This window comes from Catharus ustulatus, chromosome 3 (assembly GCF_009819885.2).
Source record: "Catharus ustulatus isolate bCatUst1 chromosome 3, bCatUst1.pri.v2, whole genome shotgun sequence".
In the NCBI taxonomy this organism is placed as follows: domain Eukaryota; kingdom Metazoa; phylum Chordata; class Aves; order Passeriformes; family Turdidae; genus Catharus; species Catharus ustulatus.
The window spans coordinates 45,920,780-45,947,107 of record NC_046223.1 but is presented as its reverse complement, the minus strand read 5'-3'; the positions used below and the strand labels follow the sequence as shown (position 1 = coordinate 45,947,107).

The 26,328-nt window shown below is 36.9% G+C and overlaps 2 protein-coding genes across 2 annotated transcripts in view; one reads left to right on the top strand and one right to left on the bottom strand.

Annotated features, from left to right (window-relative positions):
- TARBP1 (TAR (HIV-1) RNA binding protein 1) overlaps positions 1 to 22,700 on the top strand; it is a 31,941-nt gene extending 9,241 nt beyond the window's left edge. The window contains exons 11-30 of the mRNA XM_033054717.1: positions 1,176 to 1,272; positions 1,565 to 1,740; positions 4,752 to 4,849; positions 5,498 to 5,659; positions 7,224 to 7,417; positions 8,093 to 8,348; positions 8,434 to 8,622; positions 11,837 to 12,030; positions 12,186 to 12,257; positions 13,417 to 13,537; positions 14,340 to 14,450; positions 14,947 to 15,096; positions 16,235 to 16,321; positions 16,793 to 16,989; positions 17,490 to 17,571; positions 18,891 to 19,062; positions 19,318 to 19,509; positions 20,431 to 20,555; positions 21,019 to 21,155; positions 22,321 to 22,700. Of these exons, the coding sequence (XP_032910608.1) occupies positions 1,176 to 1,272; positions 1,565 to 1,740; positions 4,752 to 4,849; positions 5,498 to 5,659; positions 7,224 to 7,417; positions 8,093 to 8,348; positions 8,434 to 8,622; positions 11,837 to 12,030; positions 12,186 to 12,257; positions 13,417 to 13,537; positions 14,340 to 14,450; positions 14,947 to 15,096; positions 16,235 to 16,321; positions 16,793 to 16,989; positions 17,490 to 17,571; positions 18,891 to 19,062; positions 19,318 to 19,509; positions 20,431 to 20,555; positions 21,019 to 21,155; positions 22,321 to 22,486 (2,978 nt within the window). The 3' untranslated portion in view covers positions 22,487 to 22,700. The remainder of the gene's footprint in view (positions 1 to 1,175; positions 1,273 to 1,564; positions 1,741 to 4,751; positions 4,850 to 5,497; positions 5,660 to 7,223; positions 7,418 to 8,092; positions 8,349 to 8,433; positions 8,623 to 11,836; positions 12,031 to 12,185; positions 12,258 to 13,416; positions 13,538 to 14,339; positions 14,451 to 14,946; positions 15,097 to 16,234; positions 16,322 to 16,792; positions 16,990 to 17,489; positions 17,572 to 18,890; positions 19,063 to 19,317; positions 19,510 to 20,430; positions 20,556 to 21,018; positions 21,156 to 22,320) is intronic.
- A 598-nt stretch (positions 22,701 to 23,298) lies between these two features.
- Positions 23,299 to 25,123, bottom strand: LOC116993742 (cytochrome c oxidase assembly factor 6 homolog). Its single transcript, XM_033054716.1, has 2 exons — positions 24,824 to 25,123; positions 23,299 to 23,769 (listed from the first exon to the last, which is right to left on the bottom strand). Exons 1-2 carry the CDS (start codon positions 24,965 to 24,967, stop codon positions 23,674 to 23,676), a joined length of 240 nt encoding a protein of 79 aa, XP_032910607.1. The 5' UTR covers positions 24,968 to 25,123; the 3' UTR covers positions 23,299 to 23,673.
- Positions 25,124 to 26,328: the final 1,205 nt, after the last annotated feature.

Genomic DNA, 26,328 nt, shown 5'->3' with positions numbered 1-26,328 from the left:
AGCTGCCACATGGTTATAACCAAGGAAGGTACTTTCTAGGCTGCATAAATATGCAGGTAAATTAAAAAGGACCTTCCTTGTTTGCTGCCACATTTTGGATTATTTGCAATGTCAGGTTTGTGCCCTTTTTCAGACACATTGGAAGGGATGGCCAATTGATTTTTTTTTTAAATATTTCAACTTTTATGTGGCATTCACAGTCAGTGAATTTTATGTAGTTTTATATTGTCAAAAGTCAAAGCTGAACACTTTTAAAGTATTGTATATACAGGACATAAAAAAGCTAGGTCAGAATTTGCTGATCATAAATAGCTTTAGAAACTTCTGCAGACGGGAAACTTCACTTGACTGTCTTATTGTTAGAAATGTAGTAAGCAAATTCTCTCTGATGCTCCAGTATAAATTTCCTAAACATTTTGGTAGATCTTCTCTCCTTCCTGACATATTTGTTTAGTCTTTGGTCCATATTATCTGCAATTCCATTGCAAGCATCTGCGTTTCACTTGTAAAAAGTATTGTTTGTAATTCTGGTTTTATATGAAACTTAAGCAGCTCTTTAGGGGGGAAAAAAAAGAGCCATGTCCAGCTGCTTGAATTTGGACCTCCAAAGTGTGTTTTGTTTCCTAAATTCCCAAAGCCAGAAACATACCAGTTAAAAAACTCCGTAAACCAACCTATGTACTGCTATTTAAGAAACAATTTTATAAGTGTGGTGATGTAGTCCTGCATCAAAGATGGATAAAAAGAGAAACTTCACTTAGTTTTTTATTATCTCCTTTTTATGGAACAGTTTTAGTTTTTCATGTAACTTCTGTGGTCAAGATCACAGCTGATGTTTCTGATGAAGCATGGTGGAATTATGTTCTTCATTAAATTCATTTGAATATGCTAATGTATTTTTAAAAGCAATGGAAAAGTCTGTTGTGAACTGTTACATAATGTATGATTTTGCATAACATATTGCCTAAAATTTATTTGAGCATAAAGGCTAATAGTGTTAGAGTTTAATTTATATCTAGATAAAGATTGCCAAAAATTAGTAGCAATACTTGTGTTACCATCAACTATTTTTGTACTATTAATTTATTAAAATAAGTTACAAACCCAGAAGTTTTAGAAATTAATGCAAAGGTATTTTTTAGTTACTGTGGAAACCTTAAAATATCTTTAATCAGGAGAAAATTGCTTTATGCCTGACTGGTTTGAAGCTAAGCTTGTCTCAACAATGATTCTGTTGGCTGCTGACGTGGAGCAGATGAAGCATAAATGCAGGTAAGTATGAAATACCTTATTTTACATTTCTGTCTTTTTGAATCCTCTCACTCCTGAAGGATCCAGTAGAAGCCTGATGAAGCTGGGAAGCTGTCCTCATTTCTCTGTAGACTTTCCATCAGCCTGGTCATTCCTTAGGCCTTGTCCAACTGTTGCTGCAGGCATACTGGGTAACATTCTAAAGATGCTTAAGTGTCTTGGAAACGTGTCCTATTTATTTCCATAAGTAACTTCAGCACTTAAGGCAGATACTCAGAAGAAGACTTTCTTTTTAATTTTTGTTTTTGTGTAGTGGAAAAAGCAACATAGAGTGGATTGAACTAGAGGCTTTCTTGAACCCTCTTCTGGATGTCTTGATGAAACTTGGCAGTAATGCTTACATACCAACACTGAGAGCAGATAAAAGCCTTCAGCTTCTCTTGAAGTTATTGCAGACCCGTTGGTTAAAATGTTCCAATACGCAAGATGGTTAGTGACATCTTCAGTCTACTGTGTCTTCTGTTCATTACAGTCTTAACTGCAGCTACTTAACTGTTGTATGGCTATAGTGTCAAACTAATATTAGCCTGGAAGTGGTAAATGTAAAAGTTGGCAATCTGGCTTGTCTATTATAAAACTTGAGCTGTGGGTCCAATCTTACAGGTGTGCTAAGGACTGGGAATTGACAATTTGGAAGCCTTCTGAGAAAGCATTTATCTTACCCATTAGGATTAGATTATCAGTTAAAATTTGAGAAGTGTAACTGTATTGCAAATATTTATAGGCCTATTCCTTGCAAATGAATGGATTCCATAAATCATTTAGACACTTCAGAAAGAAGTTACTACAGAAACCCAGCCTAACCTGCTTCAGGTTCAGTCTGAGTCTTCCCTGAGTGCATGAAATGATCCTGCTGGACATCCTGTTTTCTGAGTTGACTGGTAGGCTAAGAGGTGCTCACTGAAATACAAGCCTGTATCTGTTTAGGATTGTTGACCCCCCACAGATGGAGCACTTTAACTTACAGACCTTTCAGGAGAGTTTGAACAAAAACTGTGGAGTTCTACTCCTTTTGAGAGAACTTGATCAGTCTGTAACCAGAATAGACCTAAATTTTTTCCTGAGAGTAAATGAAAAATTGCAGTATTATTTTCATTGAATTGGGATGCTGATTGGGAATAGGAGGGATCTTGGTGTTCGGTTTCTGCTCCCCCAGATTATTTTGGGACTTTTTTCAGGGTGTTTCTAACATGGGATAAAAGAGTAGTTTTGGAGCGGGGAGACTCCATACCTAGGCTCTTATTTGTAACAAAAATAGTTTCAGGTTATTTTTCCAGGTTCCATGTACATGTCTAAGTGCAGCCCCAAAATAAAGGCCCAACCTCATTTTAACAAGTACTGTATGGATTCAACCCCCTGCCCTTTTAAATTTTAGCTGTTTGTGTGAAATACTGCGCACAAGCTATGCAGGCTGTTCATGTTGGGGCACGTCTCTGGCTGTGGAAGTGGGTTCCTTGGAATGAACTAAACTGGAAGGAGTGTCCACTAAGCTACCACTGTGCATTCAGCCTACAGCACAAGGATAGGAAAAGCCTGAAACAGAACCCTACAAAACACATGCAAGCACGTATTAGTTTTTTAGTATCAATAATAAATCATTTCCTTGTGTGCCTTATTTCTTTATGTGCTTGCTAATGGATTGCTCCTGCTTTGGGAATTTTGACACGTGACATGGCACATTGAGCTCTGCTAACAGAGTTCCAAAGGTATGGCAAGGCTGAACACTGCAGTGTCCCCATCGTTTTCAAGGTCCCTAGAGGTGTTCCAGTACAGCCCATGGTCAGTCTTTTGAGAGCCTTTCTGAATTGCATTGTAGTTTTACATTAAAGAAGGATTACTTTTCTTAAAATTATTTTCTGCAGTGTTTTTTTTTTTTTTTTTTTGCTTCATCCTTCTGCACAGGAGAACCAAGTAATCTTATTTTTTCTGCAGCTGTGAATTGACTGAGGTGAGGGGTGGGAAGATTAATGCTCTGTAATACCAAAGTTATGTTTCTGTGTTGATTAAATGAGAGGTGAAAAGTCCTGTTTGTCAAATGGAAAACAATAAAATGGTAGGGAGTAATAAAGGATTTTAACCTTGTAAAACAAAAATAATAACAAATGGGAAGTGTTTTAAGAATATTTTAATGGGGATAGACATGCCTGAAATGCATGCTGAAATCATCAGCATTCTTCTGTTCTTGTTGTCTAAACTATTGTTAGATTTCATTATTTTAAACAATAAGATTTTGGTAATTATTATCTTTTCCTAGTCTTACACAACCACTGGTAATGGATTGGGTTTTATGTCTAACATGCTTATCTGAAGATTTTATGAATATAAATTGCAGAAGATGTTTTAGTGATTTGAGACTTACGATGAAACATGATGATAATTGGACATAATTAAACTGTTGGTTCTAAACAATTGAACCATTGCAAATGTAGTCCAATGAACCATTTTAATAGGGAATATTGAAAGTAAGTACAGTATGGATTTGGAACTTCTGGAAATATTTCCCTTTATATTTGTACTTTTGGAAGGTTTTCCATTTCGTAGTAGTTTTGCTACATGAAGTGTTACTCAGGGTCAGCTCCAGAAAAAAACAGCAGCTGTGGCCTCTGGATAATTCTCCAAAATACTGAAACTAATGACTGGTATTTTTAAAACAAGATGGCCGTGCAAAGTATTTTACTCCATTTTCATACTGAGATGTTATTCCCTTCATACTGATATGTTATTTCAGCTAGCCTTTACGCTTGAAACCCAGACTGGAGTGTGTTTGTGGTTAAATATGTTTTACCAGAGTGATCTGCCTCCCTTGTCTATGAACTTGTGTCTTTATGAAATGCTGTGTACATGTGGTACATTGGTAGCCTAGCCTCTTCTTGTAGACAATACCACATTTTGTGTCATAATCTTGTATTGTCATTTACAGTGTTAAGCCTGAAAGCTACTGGGCTAAAATCTTGTAAGATTAAACTATTTCCAAATGTTAATTTTTTCCTAAACATCAAGAAAAGACCAAGAACCAGCAAGCCCTCAAACCAGTTTTCAAGTCTATAAATATTTGGAATGGAAAGGTATATTTTTATCACATAAAGCCAATTGCTGGATATGAAAGCTTTTGTTTTTTTATTAAACGCTAAGTTCATTAGTAAGCTGTTTGTGCAGAGGGTTAGGAGTAGGACAAAAGTGTGCATTTTAAGTTGGAAAGTTGGTTTTGTGTGGATTTTGGTTCACTAATACCTTGTAAATATCAGGAAATAATATCATCTGGTTTGATTCTTTCAACCTTATGGCTTACACTGTGAAAGAATACAGAGCTGTTTTAAGTTATTTTTAGGTATTTTAGTACTGTTACTGTATACCTTGTAACATAAGTATATCTGCATGACATAATTCAATTCTTAAGGGAGTTGTATTTCTGTATATATACTTTTATTTCCTCCACACAGATGAAGTACTGTTCTTTATCTGGAAATCTCTTGTGACACCTGTGGAGAGTATTCTTCAATTTGTTCTCCGACGGCTTACTACCAATGAGTTAAGCACTGTAAGTAATGATTGAGACATACTTTGGTGTGGTTTTGCTTGTTAATTAGATTTACAAAAGTTCCTGAAGTTCATACAAAATGTTTGAACACCTAGAAATCAATTTGTATAGAAACATTTCTGTTAACTTTTTTGAGTAAGAAGGAAAAAAAAGTGTCTTCACAAATAGTGTATAGTGTCTGTCGTCTGCATTTCTTGTTTCTTCTTAAATCTAAAGAAATCATATAGTAAGAAATCCTGAGTATCATGCAGGTACTGCGTGATACCTACTAGTATAGCCGTGAACATCAGTTGTTAGGTGTTTGGAGACTTTTAGTAATCAGCCTGGTTATCATCTTATTTAACTGTCTTGCACTGTTTGCTCATTGCTGAGCCCAGTGTTTAAGTTTCTGTCCCAAAGAAACCTGAGACTTCTTAAGCAAAGCAAAAATCAGAGTTGAATCAGGAAAATGGCATCTGAAAGTCAGTTTTTAAGATTTAGAAGTTAATAACCTCCCGCAAACAAGCCCTAAAATTAAAAGTTGTTCAATTGCAATGACTGCTGTAGTTTTCCTCCTGCTGTCATTGTTACCAGTAGTTTTCTTTCTGATTTCCAGCTCAGTTTTCCTCCTCTTACTGATTCGGATTGTGGGTGTTTCCTCACTTCTAGGTTGGTGACCTGGATCGTTGTGATCTGTACTTGGCTTTAATTCCAGAGATAGTGAATTTGTGCTTGAAAGTCAACTGGAAGAAAATGCCATCTATCAAGAATTTCCTTTCATCCCTGATAAATGCTTCCATTTGTAATCTTCAGGAGAGAAATTCTGAAAAGGTAATTTAACATTATTTACAACAATAAATATTAATATAAAACAGTATATAAATAAGTAGTTTAAAATAAAAATTAAAATATATGCAAATATAATATTTTGATTAGCATTAATAATTATGTAGAGATGATATTAACATGTTAATATATAATTATTTATTTCTATTGTGATATTTATAATGCATAATATTATTATATATAATGTAAAATTAAGTAATAGTTTGTGTGGATGTGTATGTGTATACATTCCCTAACTGTTTATTAGGCAGTGTAACATGAATGTATAGTATTTGTAGCTAAGATTTGTAGTACTTTGGTTTTTTATATTGCTTTATTTAGAAGTCTGTATAGCTAAAGTAAAATTCTTACTATGATCATGAACTATGTACTCAAAGATTTTTTTCCTCAAATATGAAATTTTACTGATCAAATACGAGTAACTATTAAATGAAAATGTCTTTTCTGTTTGTTGACTTCAAATCTGGAACATACAGAGAAAAAGAAACTCCAGAATCCAGCATTGCTTTGGTATTTTCATATGGTTATGTTGATTGTCCCATAGTTCTATGTGTTAGGCTACTAGATCTGAAACAGACAAATTTTAAAAAGGTAAAAAAACATTAATAATTTCCATAAAACATGAGATTTTTATACTGCCCAATTTTGTTGGGCAGTATAAACTTTGGTCTTATTATTTTGTATTACTGTTTATTTAAGAACAGTTAATAACACCTTAAATAATTGTAAGTATTTGATTAGCTAGGTTTGTTTTTTAAGGGAACAAAGAACAGTACTTAATTTTATTTTTTTCCTTTGTTTGTGTGAACTATATGGTTTTTCCAATAGTTTCAAAGTAAACTTTTTCTGGTTCAACCTTAGTGTTCACTGAGGGCTTTTACCAACTTCTTTTGAATTCCTGGGAATTATATTTTCATGATGGTTTCTTGAGCTGCACCCTCAGTACCTCTTCAGTTTCAGAAGAAAGAAGAAAATTCTGAGTAATTGAGGATGAGAAAAATCTTTTCTGTGCTCTAGACAGAAATGTGCCCTGGAGATAGTTAAATAACATCAGAATTTTCTGACTATACAGGGATTATATGCTTAGAGATGCGTTTATCACAAAAAATAATCATGGCATGGTTGTTCTATTTTGGGCACTTAGAGCAGCTACTGTGTTGTATTCCAAATTTCAGCTGTCATGTTGGTTGGGTTTCTGATTAACTGGACCCACATCTTTTTTTCTAACTGCTCTCCAGCAGTGTATGTCAGCTGTTACCTGGTAAGATAGGAATGTTCCATCGCAGCCACACTGCCTGCACTTAATGCCTAAGTGACTGTAATTTGGAAAATTATGCTTCTGTCAGTGCTTGTAACTTGTGAGTGACTGCATTGACCCAGCCCAAGCAAAGCTGCATTAGGCTCAGGGCAAGAAAATACAGAAGGAGAAAGATGCAGAGTTGCTACCTTATGCTGTCTGTGGTGATGCAAAGAGGAGAATTATTGAAAGTATTGGTATGTTATTTGTATCATATCTGTGTTTGTTCGTGTATGATTTGGTTTTACTTAGGAGCCGAAGGTTAAGGAACAAATTAGGAAAGTAGCTAGCATGGCTTCACTTGCAGCTGTATGTGAGATAATGGATGGGAAGCTGGAAGTGCACCTGGAATCTCTGCCTTCTGTGGATGCTCTGAAGAAATTCATTTCCTTTTCTCAATTCAATGAAGTATTAAAGAAGCCATCTTATATTGAAGAAAAAAATAGGTACGTCTGCTAAAAGTTTGGTAATTCTCTAAACTTGATTAATGTGAAGCAGTGGTTAAGGTGTTGGCTTTTCCTGTTCTTTGACAACTTCTTGCCAAGATGAAAAGGAAGGATTCTGTACACAGTATTTTCACTCAGTTGCTCTTTTGTCTTAACATCCAGGTTTTAGAACATTAAAGCAGCCATAATTGATCAGACCAGAGGTTCTTTTTGTAAGTCCTCTAGTTCTGTGAAGCCAGAGCTGGCTATGAACACTACTTACCCTTAGGCCAGATCAAATATATTTACACCGCAGAAATTCATAACATGTACACAAATACGTTTAAATGTAAATTATTTACTGTTGGGAAGGGAAACCCAGGGGAAGCCAAAGAGCCAGAACCTAAATACTTGGGTAACAAAAAACCACAGCCACACATAGTGATGTTTCCTTTGAATACTCTCACAGGTGTTTGACTGATGAGACTGACTAAGCCCATAATTGATTTTTCACTTTTAAAAAACACTTCATTTTTAGATTTCTTTTACATGTACTTACCCACTCTTGCCTTGGACTGTATAAATCTTTGCACCTTGAAGTAGTACAGTGAGTTTGTACAGTTAAGCACTTCCTGGTGGAGTAGGAATGTGCAGGATAAATTTAACACAATATTTACTTAGGTGTTTTTTTCACAGCTCATGCGAAGAAACAACATCTCAAGGATGGGGGAAAATTGTTGCACGCTATGTTCGTGACCAGTGGATTTGCCTTCGTTTTGTTTTAAATTCATTTCCAGCTTTGGCTCAAGGGTGTGAAGAAACCTCAGTAATGTCACTGTCTACAGTTGAAAGATCAAAAGAAATTCTACAGTCTGCTTTAGAAGCTCTATCTATTCTTCCTTCAGACCAAGTTTTAGCTGTGTTTGACTGCATGAAAGTTCTTGTTCCCAAGGTAAAAGATAAACCTGCACAGCACTGGTAGTTTTTGGGGTGTTTTTTTTGTTAAATGTAACACTTTTTTATTTCTTTATTTGCAGCTCCTGGACTCATCAGAGGCTCTCTGCATAGAAGCATTTGATTTGGCTTGGAAAATTACGTCCTCTTTGAGCAACACACAGCTGATATTTTGGGCCAATCTAAAGGCTTTTGTTCAGTTCATCTTTGATACTGAGGTTCTGGCTGTTGCTGCAACTGCAAAAGGTCAAGCATATACCAAAATAAAAGAGGTCAGTTTCAAGAATTCTTTTTATTGAGAAAGGAGCATAAATTTTGTCTGGATGTAAAAATGTATTTTATGTTTTATTTTCCCTTCAGCTGTTGTTGTGAATTTTTAATTTCTGAAAAGGCCCAGGTTTGAGACTGTTAAGAAAAAAGACCTGAGAATAAGGTTGAAGATAAACAAATATATTGTTTCTTCTTGTGGCACAGAAAATAAAAAGTACTGTTTTGATTTTTAGACTGTTCAGTATCTTCTGCATACAGTGAAATTGTTATTTTAATTTTTATTTTTTGCATAAAAATAAAATTCCTCTTCCTCTTGACTAATTTGTTTAGGATTTGACACCTGGACTGTTAAAAACTATTAATATTGTGGGAAAATTATGCATTTTTCTAATAGTTTACTCTTTATGAAAACACTGTCTTAGATTAAAAGTTAGAACAGTTCAAAATTTTGTAGATGCTATTGAATAAAGCATTTTTTACTGCTTCTTTAAAGGCTTCTTTTCCTCTAATGGTCCAGGTGTAGAAAACAAATACACAGTCACCTTAGAGTTCAGTTTAATGCTGCATGGTATTAAGACCTGCTTCCAGAGAAGAAAAATACAATCTTTATTCTTTCGTAGAGTTTATGCAGCTGCCAGAACTCCAGGAGTTCTTGCGTATGCCATAGTGTTCTTTTTTTGATTAAGTCCAGAAAACTGTATTCAGTACTGGGATGTTGGTTCCTATTGGCTTTATACACTGCAAAGTTGTTAGCTATTTCTTTCTGCATAATCTTTCGAGGGGATTTTTTCTTTTTTTTCCTCTTTTAAGCATTAATTAAATATTAGTGCAGAACAGTCCACAGTGAGTGCAAGACTTTAACTAGGGCAGTAATACATTATGAATTATTTACCAGTATATTTGTCTGCTTAGATTTAATACCACACGTACTGCTTTGCCCTTAGCACAAAAATCACACTAGAAGGGTTTATAGTTTTGCTTTGAAGTCACCATAAGTAGCCCTGTGCTGGTGTCACTCATAACTGTAAGTAATAGCAAATGTCTCAGATTTATCTGCAGCCCAGACACATGAAAATTATTTTTAATAAAATACAGAAAAATGGACACTTCCTAGCTATTTAAAACTGCTGTTATATATCTGTATTAGCGTTAATTACCCTGAAATGTAGTCTCATTTATTTACTTTGATTTTTTAAAAACTTGCTTCAAATGAATGTTACTGTTCTCTATTTTAAACACTGCATTTTTAGTCTCCCTGTGGACCCAAGCCAAAATAAGATATGTGTGTAAGGATGGTATCTCTTCTGTTGTAGAAGTTGGTTGGCTTTTACTTTTAATTAATATCTGTAACAGCTAATTGTGTGCTCAGTGTTGTAATAATTAATGAGCTGTAGTTAGTATTTTATTTTTCTTGATCTTAAAATTTGTTTAAATTCTTAGAATTACTGCCTTAACTTCAGTATCAATATGTCAAGCATTATGTAAGGTGTATTTTGCCAATGCTGAGAGTGTTGAGTCCGTGTGACAGCTATCCCATTGTCTGCAGTGGGACATACCATGACAGCAGGCATCAAGGAGCTAATGAAGGTCTCCTATACTCAACAAAGGGCATCTGGTCGAGCCACCTTCTGCCCCTTCATAAGAAAATGAAGATAAAGTCCAAGCAAGTGCCTACTTACGTATATTCTTATTCCAGTCCTTGGCAGTCCCTGGTGCCATTGACCCGCTGGGCAATGGCTGTGTAGTTGTAGCTAAAGAGAAGAAAATACGGACCTGCCTGATGTTGATTTGTCACAGAAGCACAATTTTAATTTTGTCTGCCACAGTGCACTGTCTTTTTAATAGTTGGAAGGGGTGGAACAAAGGGGTATTTTTGAGTCAAAAAAGGGAATATTGCTATGGTAATATCGAGGAAAGCTTACACAGAAGGTACCCAGAGCACTGTGTTCTTTAGCTTAATTTCTTCTGCTGCACTCTTCTTTTTTGCTTTGGGATTATTCATATGTTAATTATGCTAGAACTTAGATTTATTTCGTGCGTGCTGAACTGTTACTGTATTGTTGAAACAGCTGAAAAAATTTCAGGATTGAGAAATGCATAGTAAATGCTGTGCAGCTTCCCTACAGGTGAAAAAATAGCTCAGTTTTGGAATTATTAGTAAAGTTACAATGGCTGTCTTTGCACTAGAAAACAGGCTTGAATTGTTGGTAAAAGCCCTACAGGCTTCTAGTGTAGAAGAACTTTCTTTCCAGCCAGTGTTCTTCAGACTGCATTGCAGTATTTCAGTTTTGAGTTCTTCATGAGCTTCTTGGTGCTTTAGTGCTTAGCAGTTCAGAGCAACTTTCTCTATAAAACCAACATTACTGTCAAAGAATTGTCACATTATCAAAACTAAAATTTCAATGCAGGGAAGAGAAGCACCTTTGTCTGTTAGGAGCTGTTACACCTTCTGAAAAATCATTTTAATGAACAACTCTGACTAATGTCTAAAAAGGAATTCTTAGAAAACCTGTTCATTCTGCATCTCCCTGCCCTCTCCCAAATGCTTGCAATTTCTTGGAAAAAAATTTACTTTGTAAGTGAAATTTACTCTTGCACTTACCCTAAGGAAGGGAAAGAAATATTTTGTGGCCATTTTTCTTGATTTGTTTTATTTTATTTTCTTCTTTTTGGAGACGGTTTAGATAGCAATTTCAAATAAAGTAAATATGCCCTCTTTAAAAACAACAAAAAAAAGGTACAAAGACACTTTTGCACTTTACATTCATGTCAAAGTTCATATGTAAGATAATCCTCCTTAGAGAACAGAACTAGTGATATTGCTACTAATGTAAGAAATTTTGCTTAATGTTTAATTTTTTTTTTCTAAATTGGTGAGGATTAATTAAAACACTAGGTTTGGGCTCATGAAGTAAGCCCTGGCTCATTTGTTCCACTTACCAGGAGATTTGTTTGAAGCATCAGGCATTATATCTGTTTAAACAAAGATCAGTTGTGTTTTTGTTGATACAAACATACACTGGGCCAATTGTTGGCCATATTCACCTGCTCTTATAGTCAGGAAATTATAAATAGATTGAAGACAGCATTAACCTGAGCAGAGATAGGATGCAGAAGACCATGAGACCTATTAAAATAGATATCACTGCAATTTTATTCTAATAGATCTGGCACTTCTGAAAACCAGATTTTGAATCTTTTCTTTCTTATTTTCAGATAATTTTCAAACTCATAGATCTGTCCACTACAAAGACTGGAGTCTTCAATGTAGTCCTCAGTCATTGTTGTCAGTCTTGGATATTTCCCACTGAGAGAAGTGCCTTGAGAAATGCTTTCTTAAATGCTGGAAGTTATAGTGAACTTATCACTGAAGCTTGTGTCTTTGGAACTGTATTTAGGAGAGATCAAAGGTATAAAAAAAGAAAAAAACAACTTAGTGATTTCTATTTTACAATTTTGTGTATTTTTTTCTTTCTTTTAAACTTGGAGATAACTATTGAAAAACTGAAAACAGGTTCTGTATGTTATTCTGCTGATTTTGTTGTTTTGTCTTTCATCTCTGAAGACACATTCAGGATGTGCATGCCTTCGTAGAAAATCTTGGAGAAAAATGTGCAGCAAATGTTGTTACAGAAAGGTAATGCTTTTGAGGATACATCTTACAGTGTTTGGTGTGAATTGTGCCTTTGTCTTGGTTGATGCTCTGAAGGGAAAGATGCTGATTTTTAAGTCAGCTATTTATCACACAGTCATAGAATGTAATGAATTAGAAGGGACCCACAAGGAATATATTCAAGGACCCACAAGGAATATACCAGTATTTAAAAATACTGGTAAAGGGGTTGTACATCACATATTCATAATTCAAATACAAACTGTAGAAAAATGGATTTTCAGGGAAATATATTCCACTTGTTAATCTGACTGTGACTGAAATAACTACTTCCTTGTTGTATCTCCTCAATAAAATCATACTTTTTAGGATGCTGAGCTAATACATACCTTGTCATTGTAAGACAGACAGTTAAACTCAGGTTTTAATGCAGCCACATTTTGAGCTTGGCTTTTTAACCTTGGTTGCAAGCCCTTTTTGTGTGTGTACTGCCCAAAGGCTCTGCCTCCAGCCTTTGAAATGGGGATGTTAGCTACTGGATTGTTGCATTTTCTTATAGTTTCACTCCCATTTTTACTCAGTGGAAGAAAGTCAGAGAAAAAATTCTGTCACCTTGTTTTCAGAAGTGTTAGTCGTTTATAAAACCTGAGCATTTAAAAAATTCTCCTGCAAAAGTTCACTGCTCCTCTATTGTCTCCCAAGAGCTTTTTGGTAATCATATTTTCTTGTAATGGTCTGCAGGTGTCACAAGCTATAATGTCATTAATTTTACTCTTGCCATTAATTATTTTAGATGTTTGTAGTTAACTTATAAAGTGTTGCTTGGGACGAGATATTTGACCAAACTGCAAGCATAAATTAATTGTTAAAAGATTACAATTTACAGGCACAAAAATTTCAACAACTTTCTGATACAGCTTTTTCTACAGAGAAATTTTTCAGCACCTGGATGTTACTAAAGAATTCTAGACAGACTCAGGGTCAGGTGAACTCACAAATTTTTTTCATCACCAATGACAAACATATTTTAAAATTCCGGTTCTGGGTATTTGTATGTTGTCTCACTGTAGTCAACTTGATGGCTGTATGTTCAAGATGATGTTTGGTGCTTTTTTATAATTCAGGAATTATCTTTATGTCTAAACAAGTAGAGTTTGATTTTTATTTTTATTAATATTTTAAGTACAAATCGAGATGATCACTACGTTCGCATTTGTGCTGTTAAATTTCTGTGCTTGTTGGATGGATCAAATATCTCACATAAGACATTTATGGAAGACATTTTCATCAAACTACTCGATAAGGTAAAATTAATTTCTTTTGATATATAAATGTAGTGTTAGTACAATTAGTAAAATGCAAAATATTTACAGCTGACAGGATGCATTTATGGTTGTTTGTGTAGCCGAGCAATACGCTTTTCTTCCTTATGAGACAGAAGTTAATTTGACCAAAAATAGTAAAAACTGCCTTTACAGTTTATTTCTCTCTTTTTAGTGGATATTTTGTCTTCCTGGAACATTATCGAAATTGTAGCCATTGTTCCATTAAGAATCTTCCTTTAGGTTGCATTCTGAAGCACTGCATTTCACTTTGAGAATTGCAGAGTACCTCTTAAATTGAGAGAACTATTGTCTCCTTAGAATAACTTTATAGATAGAAATAATGGAGAAGGTTGGGGTCCAATTTCTATTTGCTTATGCATTGGCAGGAGTCTAAAGTCAGTGGTAAATTATTGCAGCTGCTATTAGAACATCACCCATACATTCTGGTACTGTTGAATCCTGCTTTTGTCTGAAGAACTAGGAATGGATGGGTCTCTCATTTCTCTCAATTAGGTACTGCAAATTAATGATTAATATTTGTGTTGTGAGATGCACCAAGCAGGGAAAAGTGAGCTTTGGAAGATATTTGCTTGCTTTATTATTTAATTATAAGCTTCAGAATTTAATTCTTAATAAATTAAGTAAATATATTTTCCAAAGTTATGTTCAGTGCTGATCCCAACTGTATAGTAGATGCTGCTTTCTTGGTACAGAAAGGTGTATTTACATGTATTCAAATTTAAAGGAAGAATAGGCAATAAACCTTTTAATTTTATTTTAGGATGAACTGGTATCCAGCTCTAGAACGCGCTACTATGCAAACTCTTTACAGCATAGAATTAAAACCCGGGTATGGCAGACACTCTTAGTTCTTCTCCCAAAGCTTAACCAGGTATTTCTGTTTGTTACTAATTTTTAAATAAATAAATAAGTAACTACTTTCAAGACCTGATTTGGTGTCATGCAAGCTGTATATGTTAAATAGCAGCAGGGTAGAAAAGGCATGTAACCTGAACCTGAAGCTGATATGGAAGTTCTGTGTTGTAGAAGTTTTCTGTAGTTTCATTTTTTCAGTCTGAAGTCATGGATTTGTCATGCATTTCTGGAATCTGGTTCTTAGATTTGTGAATCTGAGGAGGCCAGATTGTTCTGTTAAAGCTAGCTAAAAGTTTGTAGTGACTGATTGAAAGCTTTTTATTTTTAGTAAAAACGTTGCTACTTTATGAACGGTCAAGAAATTAGATGTTTTTGAAATGTTTTAAATTGCATATTAAAATATATATCTAATACTATGATAAAGGTGAGAATGTTCTTCTATTTACATTTTTTTTCTTCATGGAAATAACTCTAACAATATACTAAAAGATTGCCTGATTTTGTTTTCTCAGAATTTTTTGTGTGGAACTCTTGACAGAGTTTTTCAGGCTGGATTCAGTAATAATCAGGCATCTGTGAAATACTTCATAGAATGGATTGTGATCTTGTGTCTACATAAATATCCCCAATTTCTTGATAAATTCTGGGATTGCTTTTGCTATGTAAGTAAGACCTTTGGTGTTCACTTGAAGAGTAATTTGGACAAAGAGGGTACAGTTTGTACCCATACCTTATTTTCTGTGTTTTCCAGTCTTCCTTTAAAAGCAGTGGGCTGTTGGGTACTTCAACTTGGCAGTAAGTCTGAGAAATAATCTGAAACACTTAGAAATTTACAACCTAAAAATGGCCGAAGAAAAGTAAATTCCTCCTATTGAGAGATTTTCTTTTATGATGTTTTATTCTGGGCAGAGTAGAGCTGGCATAGTGAGTCAAAGCAGTCCAAATATAAGAGCCATCAAGACCACATGGACACCCTAGATCCTGAGTCTGAAGGTCTAAGTTACTTGTGGTTTCCACAGCCCACCTTTGTCTTTTTTGTCACATCCTCTTTGTCAGTGAGAACATGACTTGCATAATACATATTCAATTTGCAGCTTTTAATATGGACTTCGCTCACGGTGGAGTTCTGTAATGAGATTTTAAAACTGAAGCAGGGTTTGATTGATGACTCCCAAAAGTCATGAAAGGGTTGATTGATGAGAGCTGACTATTTCAGAGTTCTTCCAAAAGCTCAGGTTGGTGGAATTGCTGTCATTTTAGTAGATGATTATCTGTTGGATAAAAGTGATTTCATGCTGATAACAAATGTATTAAATCACAGTGGGCCTATTCCAACCATCAGAGCAAGCAGAAAACACATAGATTTATGAAAAAGGAATACAGATTGCATTTTCAGAGGCTCTCCTAGAGGCTCTCCTGGTGTTGAGGAATATGTTTAGTGCAGGTGTGCAACTGCAGTGTGAGCTGCAGATTGAGCTCACACTGGGCAAGAGCCCCAGGCAAGAGGCTGTGGAATGGTGCTGACCTTTTGTATTCCTGGGGGAATATAGTGAACTTGGGTTTGAATTTTAGCTCACACCACTATATACTTCATTCTGATTGATGTGTTAGTAAAAAGCAAATAACGTGTTAGGAAGAATGAAATCCTAATAATATCAACCTTGTGATTTCATAAATTTGGTTGTGGAAACATGTAGATTTTTAATAGTGTTATTATTATTGCATATGCAGAACATGGCATGAAAATGCATAAAGTATAAAAACATTTTATATCTCTTGTTACATTCTTTTTTACTTCAGGATGAAGAAAAGCTTAAAAAAAGCATCTGCACATTTTTATCGGTGTTGGCCCACTTTGACATCATTCTTGAAAATACCTCAGAGAAGGTACATTTCCCTAGGAGTGTTCATTCTTTATTCACTTCCGGTGCATATACTGAGTTCTGAATGGAAAATACACTGCCAAAATGGTTTAAATCTCTCTTTAATACTTCCTACTAAGGTATCCTTTGTTGTGCAAAACACTAACTCTTCCTGTCACCTCTGAAAAATATTTGGCTTAGGAAAACTAGCTAACTTAGCAGGTATTCTGGATACATAGAGCCTGATTACCTGTGAAATTTCTAGAATAGCTACGCTGGTTTTTAAGTAAACATTTGGATGCACCTGGGTTTGTTTTTCTTGCTGCTCTTTTGATCTGAAGTAATAGAGGTTTCCTTGGAGGCAGAATAATGATTTTTTTAAAGCAAATGAATCGATTTTCAAAGAACAAGTGGTGCTGTAGGTTTTGTCCTATAGCTTCTGAATGGTACATTAAAACCTGACATAAAAGAAACTTCTTTGTCTTTGTTTCTTTAGAAGCCAGCTTTGAAGAAAGCCCTCATAGTTGTTCTGCAGTGGTGTTTCAGCCATAATTTCAGCGTTCGACTTTATGCATTAATCGCCCTTAAAAAAATCTGGGGTATGTGCAGAATGCTGCATGTGGAAGAATTTGAAGCTCTGACACCAGTTATTGAATCTAGCCTCCAACAAGTGGAAAACATGCATGGCACAGGGTTAGTAACATTCTTTGCAGCTTGACATTGTTCTTCTGAGCCATTTGCAGCAAGTTAAATTTTCTAAAATGGCACTTGATAAATTTTATGGGGTTTTTTGTCTCTATTTAAAAAGAAGTTGGTATAGGGAGACATGATACAGAAAAAAGCAGCAACAGGAAGAATCTCAACTGCTTTTTTTTTTTTTTAACAGCTAAAAGCTGACACTGAACCATAGGCTAGTATCCAGTTTCCATGGGTTACTTCTTGCCAAACTCACTCCTTTTGATAATAGCTTTTGGAGATGTTTTATGGACCTTTCTTGAAACATAAATAAAATTTACTTCATGACTGCTGTTTGTTTTTAAAAAATGGGCCCTTAATTGTTGAAGTATTTTCTTTCCTATACAATATATAGTAAAGAAATTAGGTTGCCTTATGTCAATTTGACAGTTGAATTTTTAAAAGTATCCAGCACGTTGCTTTTTCAATGTATCTTACATTACTTTCGGCACTTGCAGGAATGCCAGAAGGAACTGGCAGCGAATCCAGGATCACTTCTTCTTTGCAACATTTCATCCAGTTGAGGATTATAGCCTAGAGGCAAGTCCAACATCACACCATTTGTCTAGTTTTACAACTGTAATTTTATCTTTTTTGGTATCTTCTAATGTGGGATGAAATTATCAACTATTATTCATTTAAACCCCCAAAAAATTACTTTGCCCAGATTGTGATGGATTTATGACTAAGATTGCATCTTAGTTTTTCTGTTTGATATTGTGTTACAACTCAGGTCGGTTAGGAAGAGGTATGTGTGATGAATGTGCCTATCTGTGGGAATTAATCAGGTTTTATATTTATGACTGGAAAGGTTTGTTCTAGTAGCTGAAGAGCAGCTACTTAGTTGAGGTAGTTTTTTAGGATTTTTAAGGCATCTGTTCCCAGAAGTAACTTGAGGTTGCTTAACTGGATTGTTTGATGTGAATGGGATAGAGATGTATCACTTCAAGAGCACCTTTTTCAGCCACCTTTTTTGATATAGCACCAATAACTGATAGCTGAATAAACGTTTTCATCTTTAAAAATGGGAGGCAAAAATAAGGGTGCAGGTAAATAGAAGAGACAGAAGAACTAAGCTCAAAATACAAGATAAGCGTGGATATGAACGGGATATATGTTTTGGCAGAAACAGTGCCACCTTCGATGGAAGAAATTTTTTCTTCTTTTAACTGATGTTCTGTGAAATATTTTTGTGAACACAAATATGCTAAATAGTGGAAAGTAAAAGTCCTGAACAGAAGGAAAAAACCCAACAAAGCAAGACTAATATTTGTGAAGCATTTAAATGTATTCAGGGTGCATTGGGATAAACAATGGGCCTGGGTTTTAAACTCTGACTTACTCAATCTTTCCCTTGGGATGTCTGTTTTTTCCTCCTTGATAAATCGTGGTTAGCTGGATGAATTGGTTGTGCTGAGCTGAATTTTACCATCAGATTTTAATGCTTTCAACTATTTTTCTTTTGACATTAAATCAATCCACATCCTTTACTATAAAGTTTGTAAGAGTATTTGAAAACTCTCTAGTGTTTCACATACAAGATTTTCTCTAGACCCTTGTGCTGAGAAGCATAGTGTAAATTCTTTCATATTCTAGAATTTCAGAACAGTAATCAGTGCAGATCCTCAGGAGTTTAATTAGAGTAAGTCTAGATTTATGGAAGTTTTGGATAGCACTATAAGTAAAGTTATGAATATTGAGAGACATACTGGTAAGCTGTGTTAAGTACCAAGAAAAAACAGGTATTAAAAGCGTAGGAGGCTAGATAATAGACATGTTCCATTAAGCCACCAGGGATTAATTACCTGTTTTTGCTTGCTTTAGAGACTTTTTGCTGATAACGGTGTGTTGCATTGCAGACAATATTTTACACACTTCCCCGCCTTTCGGAACTCGCTGAAGATGAATGGATCTCCCTCTCTAAATTTGACAGATTCACTGACGTTCCTTTGCCAGCAGCATTTCAGTGCTGCCATTCCCGAGCAGAACTTCGTGATCTGAAACCAAGTGACTGGTCTCAGCAAGACATGGGTAAAATATAGCCAATCTGCATTAATTTTAATTATTTGTATGGAGTGTAGCTGCATACATACATCTGTACTCAATCTGATCTCTGGTTTTCAGCTGAAGTAAACTTGTACCCATGTGAGCAGAACCTGAACCATAAAATAATAGTAGATGATGAATGGTATCTCTGGTATTACCATTTGGATTACCTTCTTTATCGAAGCACTGGTTTCATCTCCACTCGCCATATCCATATGAACATACGATTTGTTGTTACAGGTTCGCATTCAGCTGAAGCAGACAACCAGCCAGAGTGGACTGATGTTCAGAAAAAGATTATACCCTGGAAAAACAGTACTTCTAGTTTAGACTTGGAAACAGCATTTCAGGATCGTGCTGCTAAACTTGGCAAATCAAACAGCAGATTGATTGTGGTGGCTTCACTTATTGATAAACCTACCAATTTAGGAGGTAAGGTTGATTGCACACTTTCAAACTTCTATTTTAGGCCTTGAAGCACACTTAGGTAACAGAAGTTAATTTCATTTTATGTTGATAATGAGAAAATTATTTAAGTACTGCTCAGAAAAATAGACCATTATCCTGAAAGAAACTGGTAGCCAAAGAAAATCCTACCCACTTCAGAGAGAGGTGTCTTCTATAGTCACATTTTAAGGAAAAAAAAAAGAACTACTTACACGTAGCATGCATTAAATAAGTAGAATTTCGCTGCAAACCATACTCAGTTTCTTGCTGGTTCTGTATTTGCTGCAGTTGAGTTTTTCAATGGTGTATGCTGTTAAAGGAAATTATTTGCTTTTTCATTTTTTCCCCACCAAATCTTGTAAACCTACATGATTCTCATGTCTGTTGTACAGAAGAGTCCCATTTCCTGATTAAGATTGCCTTCACAATTTGTCAGCTGTGACATAATAAACCCTGCAAACACTTTATTGCCATTGTGTTAGCAGTTTCAATAACTGCAGTGAGTAATGAAAAGCCCACAGGCTGGTGCTGTCTGCATTGTAATGCTGTTATGTGTCATCCTCTTTCATTTAACAGGTACTGGGTTTAAAGCTTAAGCTTGTGTGTGGATATGTCAAACCATCCATCCTTGCTAAGCCTTCGACACTTAATCCCTTACTTTGTGTAATTAGTATTGTAAAAGCACACTGCCAGACACAGTGCTTTTCTAATTTTTATCTTTCTGCTAAGTTACAAAACATTTTTTCCTGTAATTTATATGGAACAAGGTGTGGCTTGGAAGACCTGATACTAATTAAAAATAGATAACTAAAGTTGCTATTTCTCTTTTGCATTTTTTGTCATTTTCACTTGGTGTCCTGGCTTGGTGTTTATTTTCTGCACAAAAATCACTTCTTGTTTTTGTAGGTTTATGTCGTACAAGTGAAATATTTGGGGCATCTGCACTGGTTGTTGGCAGTCTTCATTATATACAGGATAAGCAGTTTCAGCATCTGAGTGTTTCTGCAGAGCAGTGGCTCCCCCTTGTCGAGGTGAATAGAAACATTTTAATAGCTAGAAAGTGTACTCAGCATCTTCAGTTTGTCAGATGCATAGTTCAGAGTCTTATATTTATCTTGAAAAAATTATATTTTTGTTTAATGGAAGCTCTTGCTGTTATCTCTGAGACTTAATCTTGTATGTTTTTGGGTCAATCTTACAAAAAAGAACTTAAAAAATACTTCTGATTTCTTACAATCAGGTTATGTGATTATGTGAGCTATCATTGTTGGATCTTTCTTCATTGTATTGGTGGGGGTATTTTGTGGCATTACTTAACTGTGCTACTGCTGAAGAGCCTTTAAAATGTTAAACTATGTATATGGATCTTCGGCGATAAAACTCACTGATCTTAAAAAGTGTCCCAGTAATTTTTTTTTCCCCACAATAACTTCAGAAGTTTACAAAAGGTGATACTTAAGTATTTTTATCTTTTTCTCTACTTCTAATGAGCAGGTGAAACCATCTCAGCTTGTTGATTATTTACAGCAGAAAAAAACAGAAGGCTACACTATTATTGGTGTGGAGCAGACAGCTAAAAGTTTTGATCTTACAGAATATTGCTTCCCAGAGAAATCACTGTTATTGCTGGGGTAAGACCACACACTGTTTTGTAAATCTACCTCTTGCAGTCCATCCCTTTCTCTAGTCAGTTTGGTCATATGAAAACCAAGTGACACCGATAAAGGTGATTCTGGGATGAGAAATGATTATGGAAAGAGCAGTCCTTGGCTTTGTGTGCTAAGGACCATGAGGTATTGCTATCTGCTGAATGACCCTTCTCATTTAATAACATATGCATAGCACCTTTTAATAACAGGGGAAGGGAGCAACAGCATGGGTTTTATTTTTCTAGGAGTGCTAAAGAGATCATCTGTTCAGTGTAGTTACTTGGGACCCTGTCTGTGGTGAGCTCAGTGAGGAGGAGGCTGCGTTTGCCCTGCTGAACTTGGTGAGCAGGGCTGGACTCAGTGACTGGAGTGACACAGACTGAGTGTGTGTGGTTGGGAGATGATTTGAAAGTTAAGGATGAGGCACAAGATTAAGTAGCAAGTTTTTGCAGTACAAAGCAGTTACCAGTGTCTACAAGCACACAAGCCTCAGATGTGATACAAAGTGGGGGAGGCTACTTAAAGAAATCTGCAGTAAAGCACATGAGTGAAGAAAACTCCTGGCATTGCAGGGCTACTGAGAGAGACCACGAAGAAGGGCCTGGCAATTTTATTATGACAATTTTATTCCAAGTTTATTATATGCAGCTTGTCCAGAATGGAGCACTCATAATTACTTTGTTCTCTTTTAATTAAAACTAATAGTTTTAATTACCAGTAAATTTCAGTATTCTCTGTGTGCTCAGTTTTGATATTCCTTTGTGTCGAGACCTGAAGTTAAAGTGGGCATTTGAGCTTTCCTGCTGTGCCAGCAGCTTCATACCATGATCATCATTCCCCTCTATGTGGAGTTTAAAAACAAAAGCAGAGTCATTATGCTGGGTGTTCAGCTATTGGTGGACCACTGAACTGAAAATTGAGTCTTCCACCAGGTTTTTACATCAAACTTTTAAGTTCAGCTCTCTCCATGTTTTCTTTATAATGTATTACTGTTTTTTAAAAATTAATTTCTTGTCACCAGTTACCCAAATGGCAGATGTGCCATTTGTCAAAAGGTGCTTGGATGCTCTTTTGACATTTGTATTTTTTGCTTTCTGGAAGGCACATGCCCTCTCTCAGATACAAGTTACTGTTTCTTCTTTACTAGAAATGAACATGAAGGAATCCCAGCCAACCTGATTCACCATCTGGACGTCTGTGTGGAAATTCCTCAGCAGGGCATTATTCGGTCACTCAACGTTCATGTGAGCGGAGCTCTGCTGATCTGGGAGTACACAAGACAACAAGTGATCAAGCAAAAACAGCAGCAATAACTGCCCAGAGCCTTGTGCCTTATTGTACAGCTGGACGGCTTCCTACGGTGCTATGATGTGAAATTCTGAATAGATGAGATACAAACTCAGGGTGAATGAGGATTCTTAACTTTGCATGTTCTGTTCTCTGTAGTGTTCAGAGTGACTTTTAAATGCCTTAATACTTTACCTCCTTAAATTGTTGCATTGGAAATAAACACTATTTATATTGTAAGTGGCCTGTGTGTTTTTTCTGCTAAACATCAGCACAGTACTGTGAACAACGTCAGACTCAAAACACAGGATTTTTACTGCAGCTACTTTGGTTGTGGTGACTGTGCTTGAAATTGAAGTTGTGCCTTTAGCTATAGTATTAAATGGTTCTAGCACCATTTAACAGATATAGTAGATATACTAATTATGATTTTTGGATGGCAACTTCACTTACATAATTACATTCAATGCTGCTCCTTGTTTAAATGCCTTCTACAGTCACATTTATTAATCCTCCTGTAAACAGTCTGCACCTTTAAATAAAGCTGCATCACTAAGGTAACCTGACTCTGCAAAAGGCCAATAATGTGAGAATTGTAATAAATAACTCAGCATACTTCTAGCAGAGATACTGACCGAAATCCTATCACCAATGCAAAAATTCCTATGGCTTGTAAAAAATTAGCATACTCAGAAAATTACGTATCATTTAGGCCTTCTAATAACCACTGTTGTATAATTTAATGTCTGACTTGAACTGTATTTTAAAATACTTCAAAATACTAGGTAAATGACAAATACAAATTATATTTTACAACCCAATGCTTTTGACAAGAAAGGCAAGTTGGAATGGAATTTTTATTTTAGGAAAAAGCTGGTTTACTTACTGAAAAACAATTTCATTTTCTCTTTAGAATATGTACATTGCACTTTTAAATAATCATTCCTGTGAAACAATTTTACTAATTATACATTCAAACCCTTATATTTGTGAACAGCCCTGCACCTGATTTCTTTGACATAAAAACTCATCAGAACTCTTTTCAATGACCCTTTTTTTAGCAGACACGTGAGTCTTGGCAACAAGAAGAGCAGTCTGTATTTCAGGGAGACTGCTACTTTACCAGTTCTTGCACTCAAGCAGCTTCTGTTGCTTCCTCTGTCTTCTTCCTTCTGTAGTTACTCTCACTTGATTTATTTTGAGAGCAGAGTTCCTAAGATTTTCCAGCAGCTTCTGGAGGATGATACCCTTCTGTTTCAAGCTTCTTTTTATATTTTAAAAAGTCTCTTCTTTTGTCAAAGTGTTTAACCTGTTTAAAAAGAGAAACTATGTTCATTAACAGAAACAAGCAAGAGGAACGGGCTTTGTGTTCACTGAATTTAAGGAGAACTTTAAGGCACCAGTTAGGAGTTTCTTCTGTTTAAGACTAAAAAGTGGTGTGTTTAGTTCTTGGGGGTTCTTTACCATTTTGAAAGTGAACTTTATTTTTTTTAAGTTCACCACCCTATTACTTCATGAAGATCTTACATGCTTTTCTCTTTGCACTCCTCTAAACAAAAATTGTGACGCAAAGGTAAGTCCAGCAGCTTTTCTATAGTATCACAGCCTACATAACCACCGAGTTCAGTGGCTGGAACCACTGATGTGCACAGTGCAAACAAAGCATTGCAGATGAGACCATCATCCCTAGAGATAACAAACAGCAGAATTGCACTATTCAAAGTACAAGTCAGTGCAGCAGCTGTGAAGGTGCTCAGGCTTTTAACCTGACTTCAGTCCACTACCTGCAACACAAACTGTTCCAACACCACCGTTACTAAAGGGTAGTGCCCACTAAAAAACAATTACAGCTTGAGCTCAGGTAATTAAAAAATGCAACGTGTATGGGTTATATGCAGGCAGGTGCCTTACTGTGAAATTACACTCCATGGAAAAATGGTATTTTTATGCACAAAGGATCAGATGCCAGTCTTAAAATACCAGGCACTGCAAGGCCTGTGTGACAACTCCCTACTGTACTGGCCTTTAAACAGGAATTTCTGGGTACTTCTACAAGCTTTCAAGTATCTTCTAAAACATCCTTTAAAAAAAAAAATCAAAACAATAACCCTTTGTATCTATCTGGAAGCTTGAGACCGTATTTTCCTTTCTGTCTGTACTATACCCTTAACACTGCTTCTCTTAGCTGCCGGGCCGGTCAGGGGAGCTGACTCGGCTAAGGAGCTGCCCTTTCCCAGCCAGGCCCAAGTGTGCAAGCCCCGCCAGGCCTGACAGGGTGCAGGTTCTGTGGGAGCGCTCCAGGCTGTGCAGGGCAGGAAGAGCAATCCCCAGGCAGCAGGAATCCCGCATCCCTCGGTGCTCACCCACTGCTGCGGGCAGCGCGCCTCGAAGGCGCGGCGCAGCTTCTGGCACTCGGCGGCGCCATCGCCGTGGCTGTCCAGGCACTGCCAGAACTCGTCCCGGGCCTCCCAGCACGCCTTCCTCTCCTCCATCGTCGGCGCCGCCATCCCGGCTGCCGCCCTGGACACGGCACACGGCGGCTGTCCGAGCGCTCCCCGCCCTGCCCGCGGTGCCGGGCTCCGGGAAAGGCGGTGCCAGGGACAGGCAGCCCGGCTCACACTCACCCGCCCGGGAAGGTCGCGCTCCGGAAGCGATCCCGGCGCTTGTCCCTCCCATCGCTTGTCCCTCCCATCGCTTGTCCCTCCCATCGCTTGTCCCTCCCATCTCTTGTCCGTCCGTCCCCGCCGCCTGTCCCGCCCCGCGGTGCCGGCGCGGATCTGCCGGAGCTGGCGCATCCTCCCGAAGGGTTCCCCCCATCCCGTCCCCGCCAGGGTTGCTGTAGCCTCTCGGTCGCAAAAGATGTTTGGAAGTATCAGTTGCCTGATGTGCTTTGCTGTAGTTAATTTCTTTCCGGTGTCATGCTCTGTTGTATAGCACACGATAAGCAGCTGTTCTTCTCGAGAGTTGTGTGCGGTGCCTTAGTGCATACATGCCTTAGTCTGTTCAAAGAAACGAAGTGTCTCTGCTTTCCTTTTTGACGCATAAGAAAGCTGGATAAAATCACTGTGTGAAATGCTTGGGGCATTTCCATGCGGTATTTATAAAGCCCCAGGAGTTGGAACTCAGTTCCAGTAATGCTGGGCAATGGCTACTGGGCGGTGCTGAGCTACTTCAGGCTTTGTTAATTTAATGAATTACAGAAAAAACAATCTGAGAGCATTTACAGGTCTGTAATTTTGCCTCACTTTAGATAGCATAACAGTAAGGTCGTGAGTGGGTGGAAGGCTGATAAAGATTGCATAGACATATGATGCATTTTGGACAGTTTTCCTTCCAGCAGGGTTCCTCCTGAGAGCTGATCCACTGATTTCATTCAACATGCACAAACCACTCTAGAAAGGTTTCTTGGATCGGACTCTGTCACAGTCAAGCTGATTATCCCAGGGAAAGAAAAGCGTACCCGTAGTCAAGGTAGTAAAAGAGCAGGAGATGCCTGGGGTCAGCCAGGTGGTGGCAGAGGTCTGCAGCATTGGTACAGAGCATCCAGAAGCACACTCTGCTTCACTGTTTCAGGTGGGACTTGGTGCCATTCCTGTATACCCAATAATTGTCTGTCTCCTATGCATCAATTCCACCTGGAAATGTGGACCACTTTTGTAGTGTTGAAAGCTATGGCATATGTTCCCATAGTAATGCACTGCAGTTTTGGGAAAGGTGACATTTTGGCAGCTGGGAAGAGCCTAACTCTGCCAGCTGCTGAGCCCTTGGACACTCCCAGATGCCCAGGCAGCTTTACAGGCTGGTTTTCCTGGCTGCTACCGGAATGTCCGGCAGCTTTGCTGGGGGTTTACTGGTAGCCGATGCTGTG

Bases quoted from the DNA above. Each gene is read 5' to 3' on its own strand.
- LOC116993742 (XM_033054716.1), bottom strand. From the start codon at position 24,967: ATGGCGGCGCCGACGATGGAGGAGAGGAAGGCGTGCTGGGAGGCCCGG. The intron at 23,770-24,823 runs GTGAGCACCGAG...CTTTTTAAACAG, and splicing joins CGCGCTGCCCGCAGCAGTGG to GTTAAACACTTTGACAAAAG.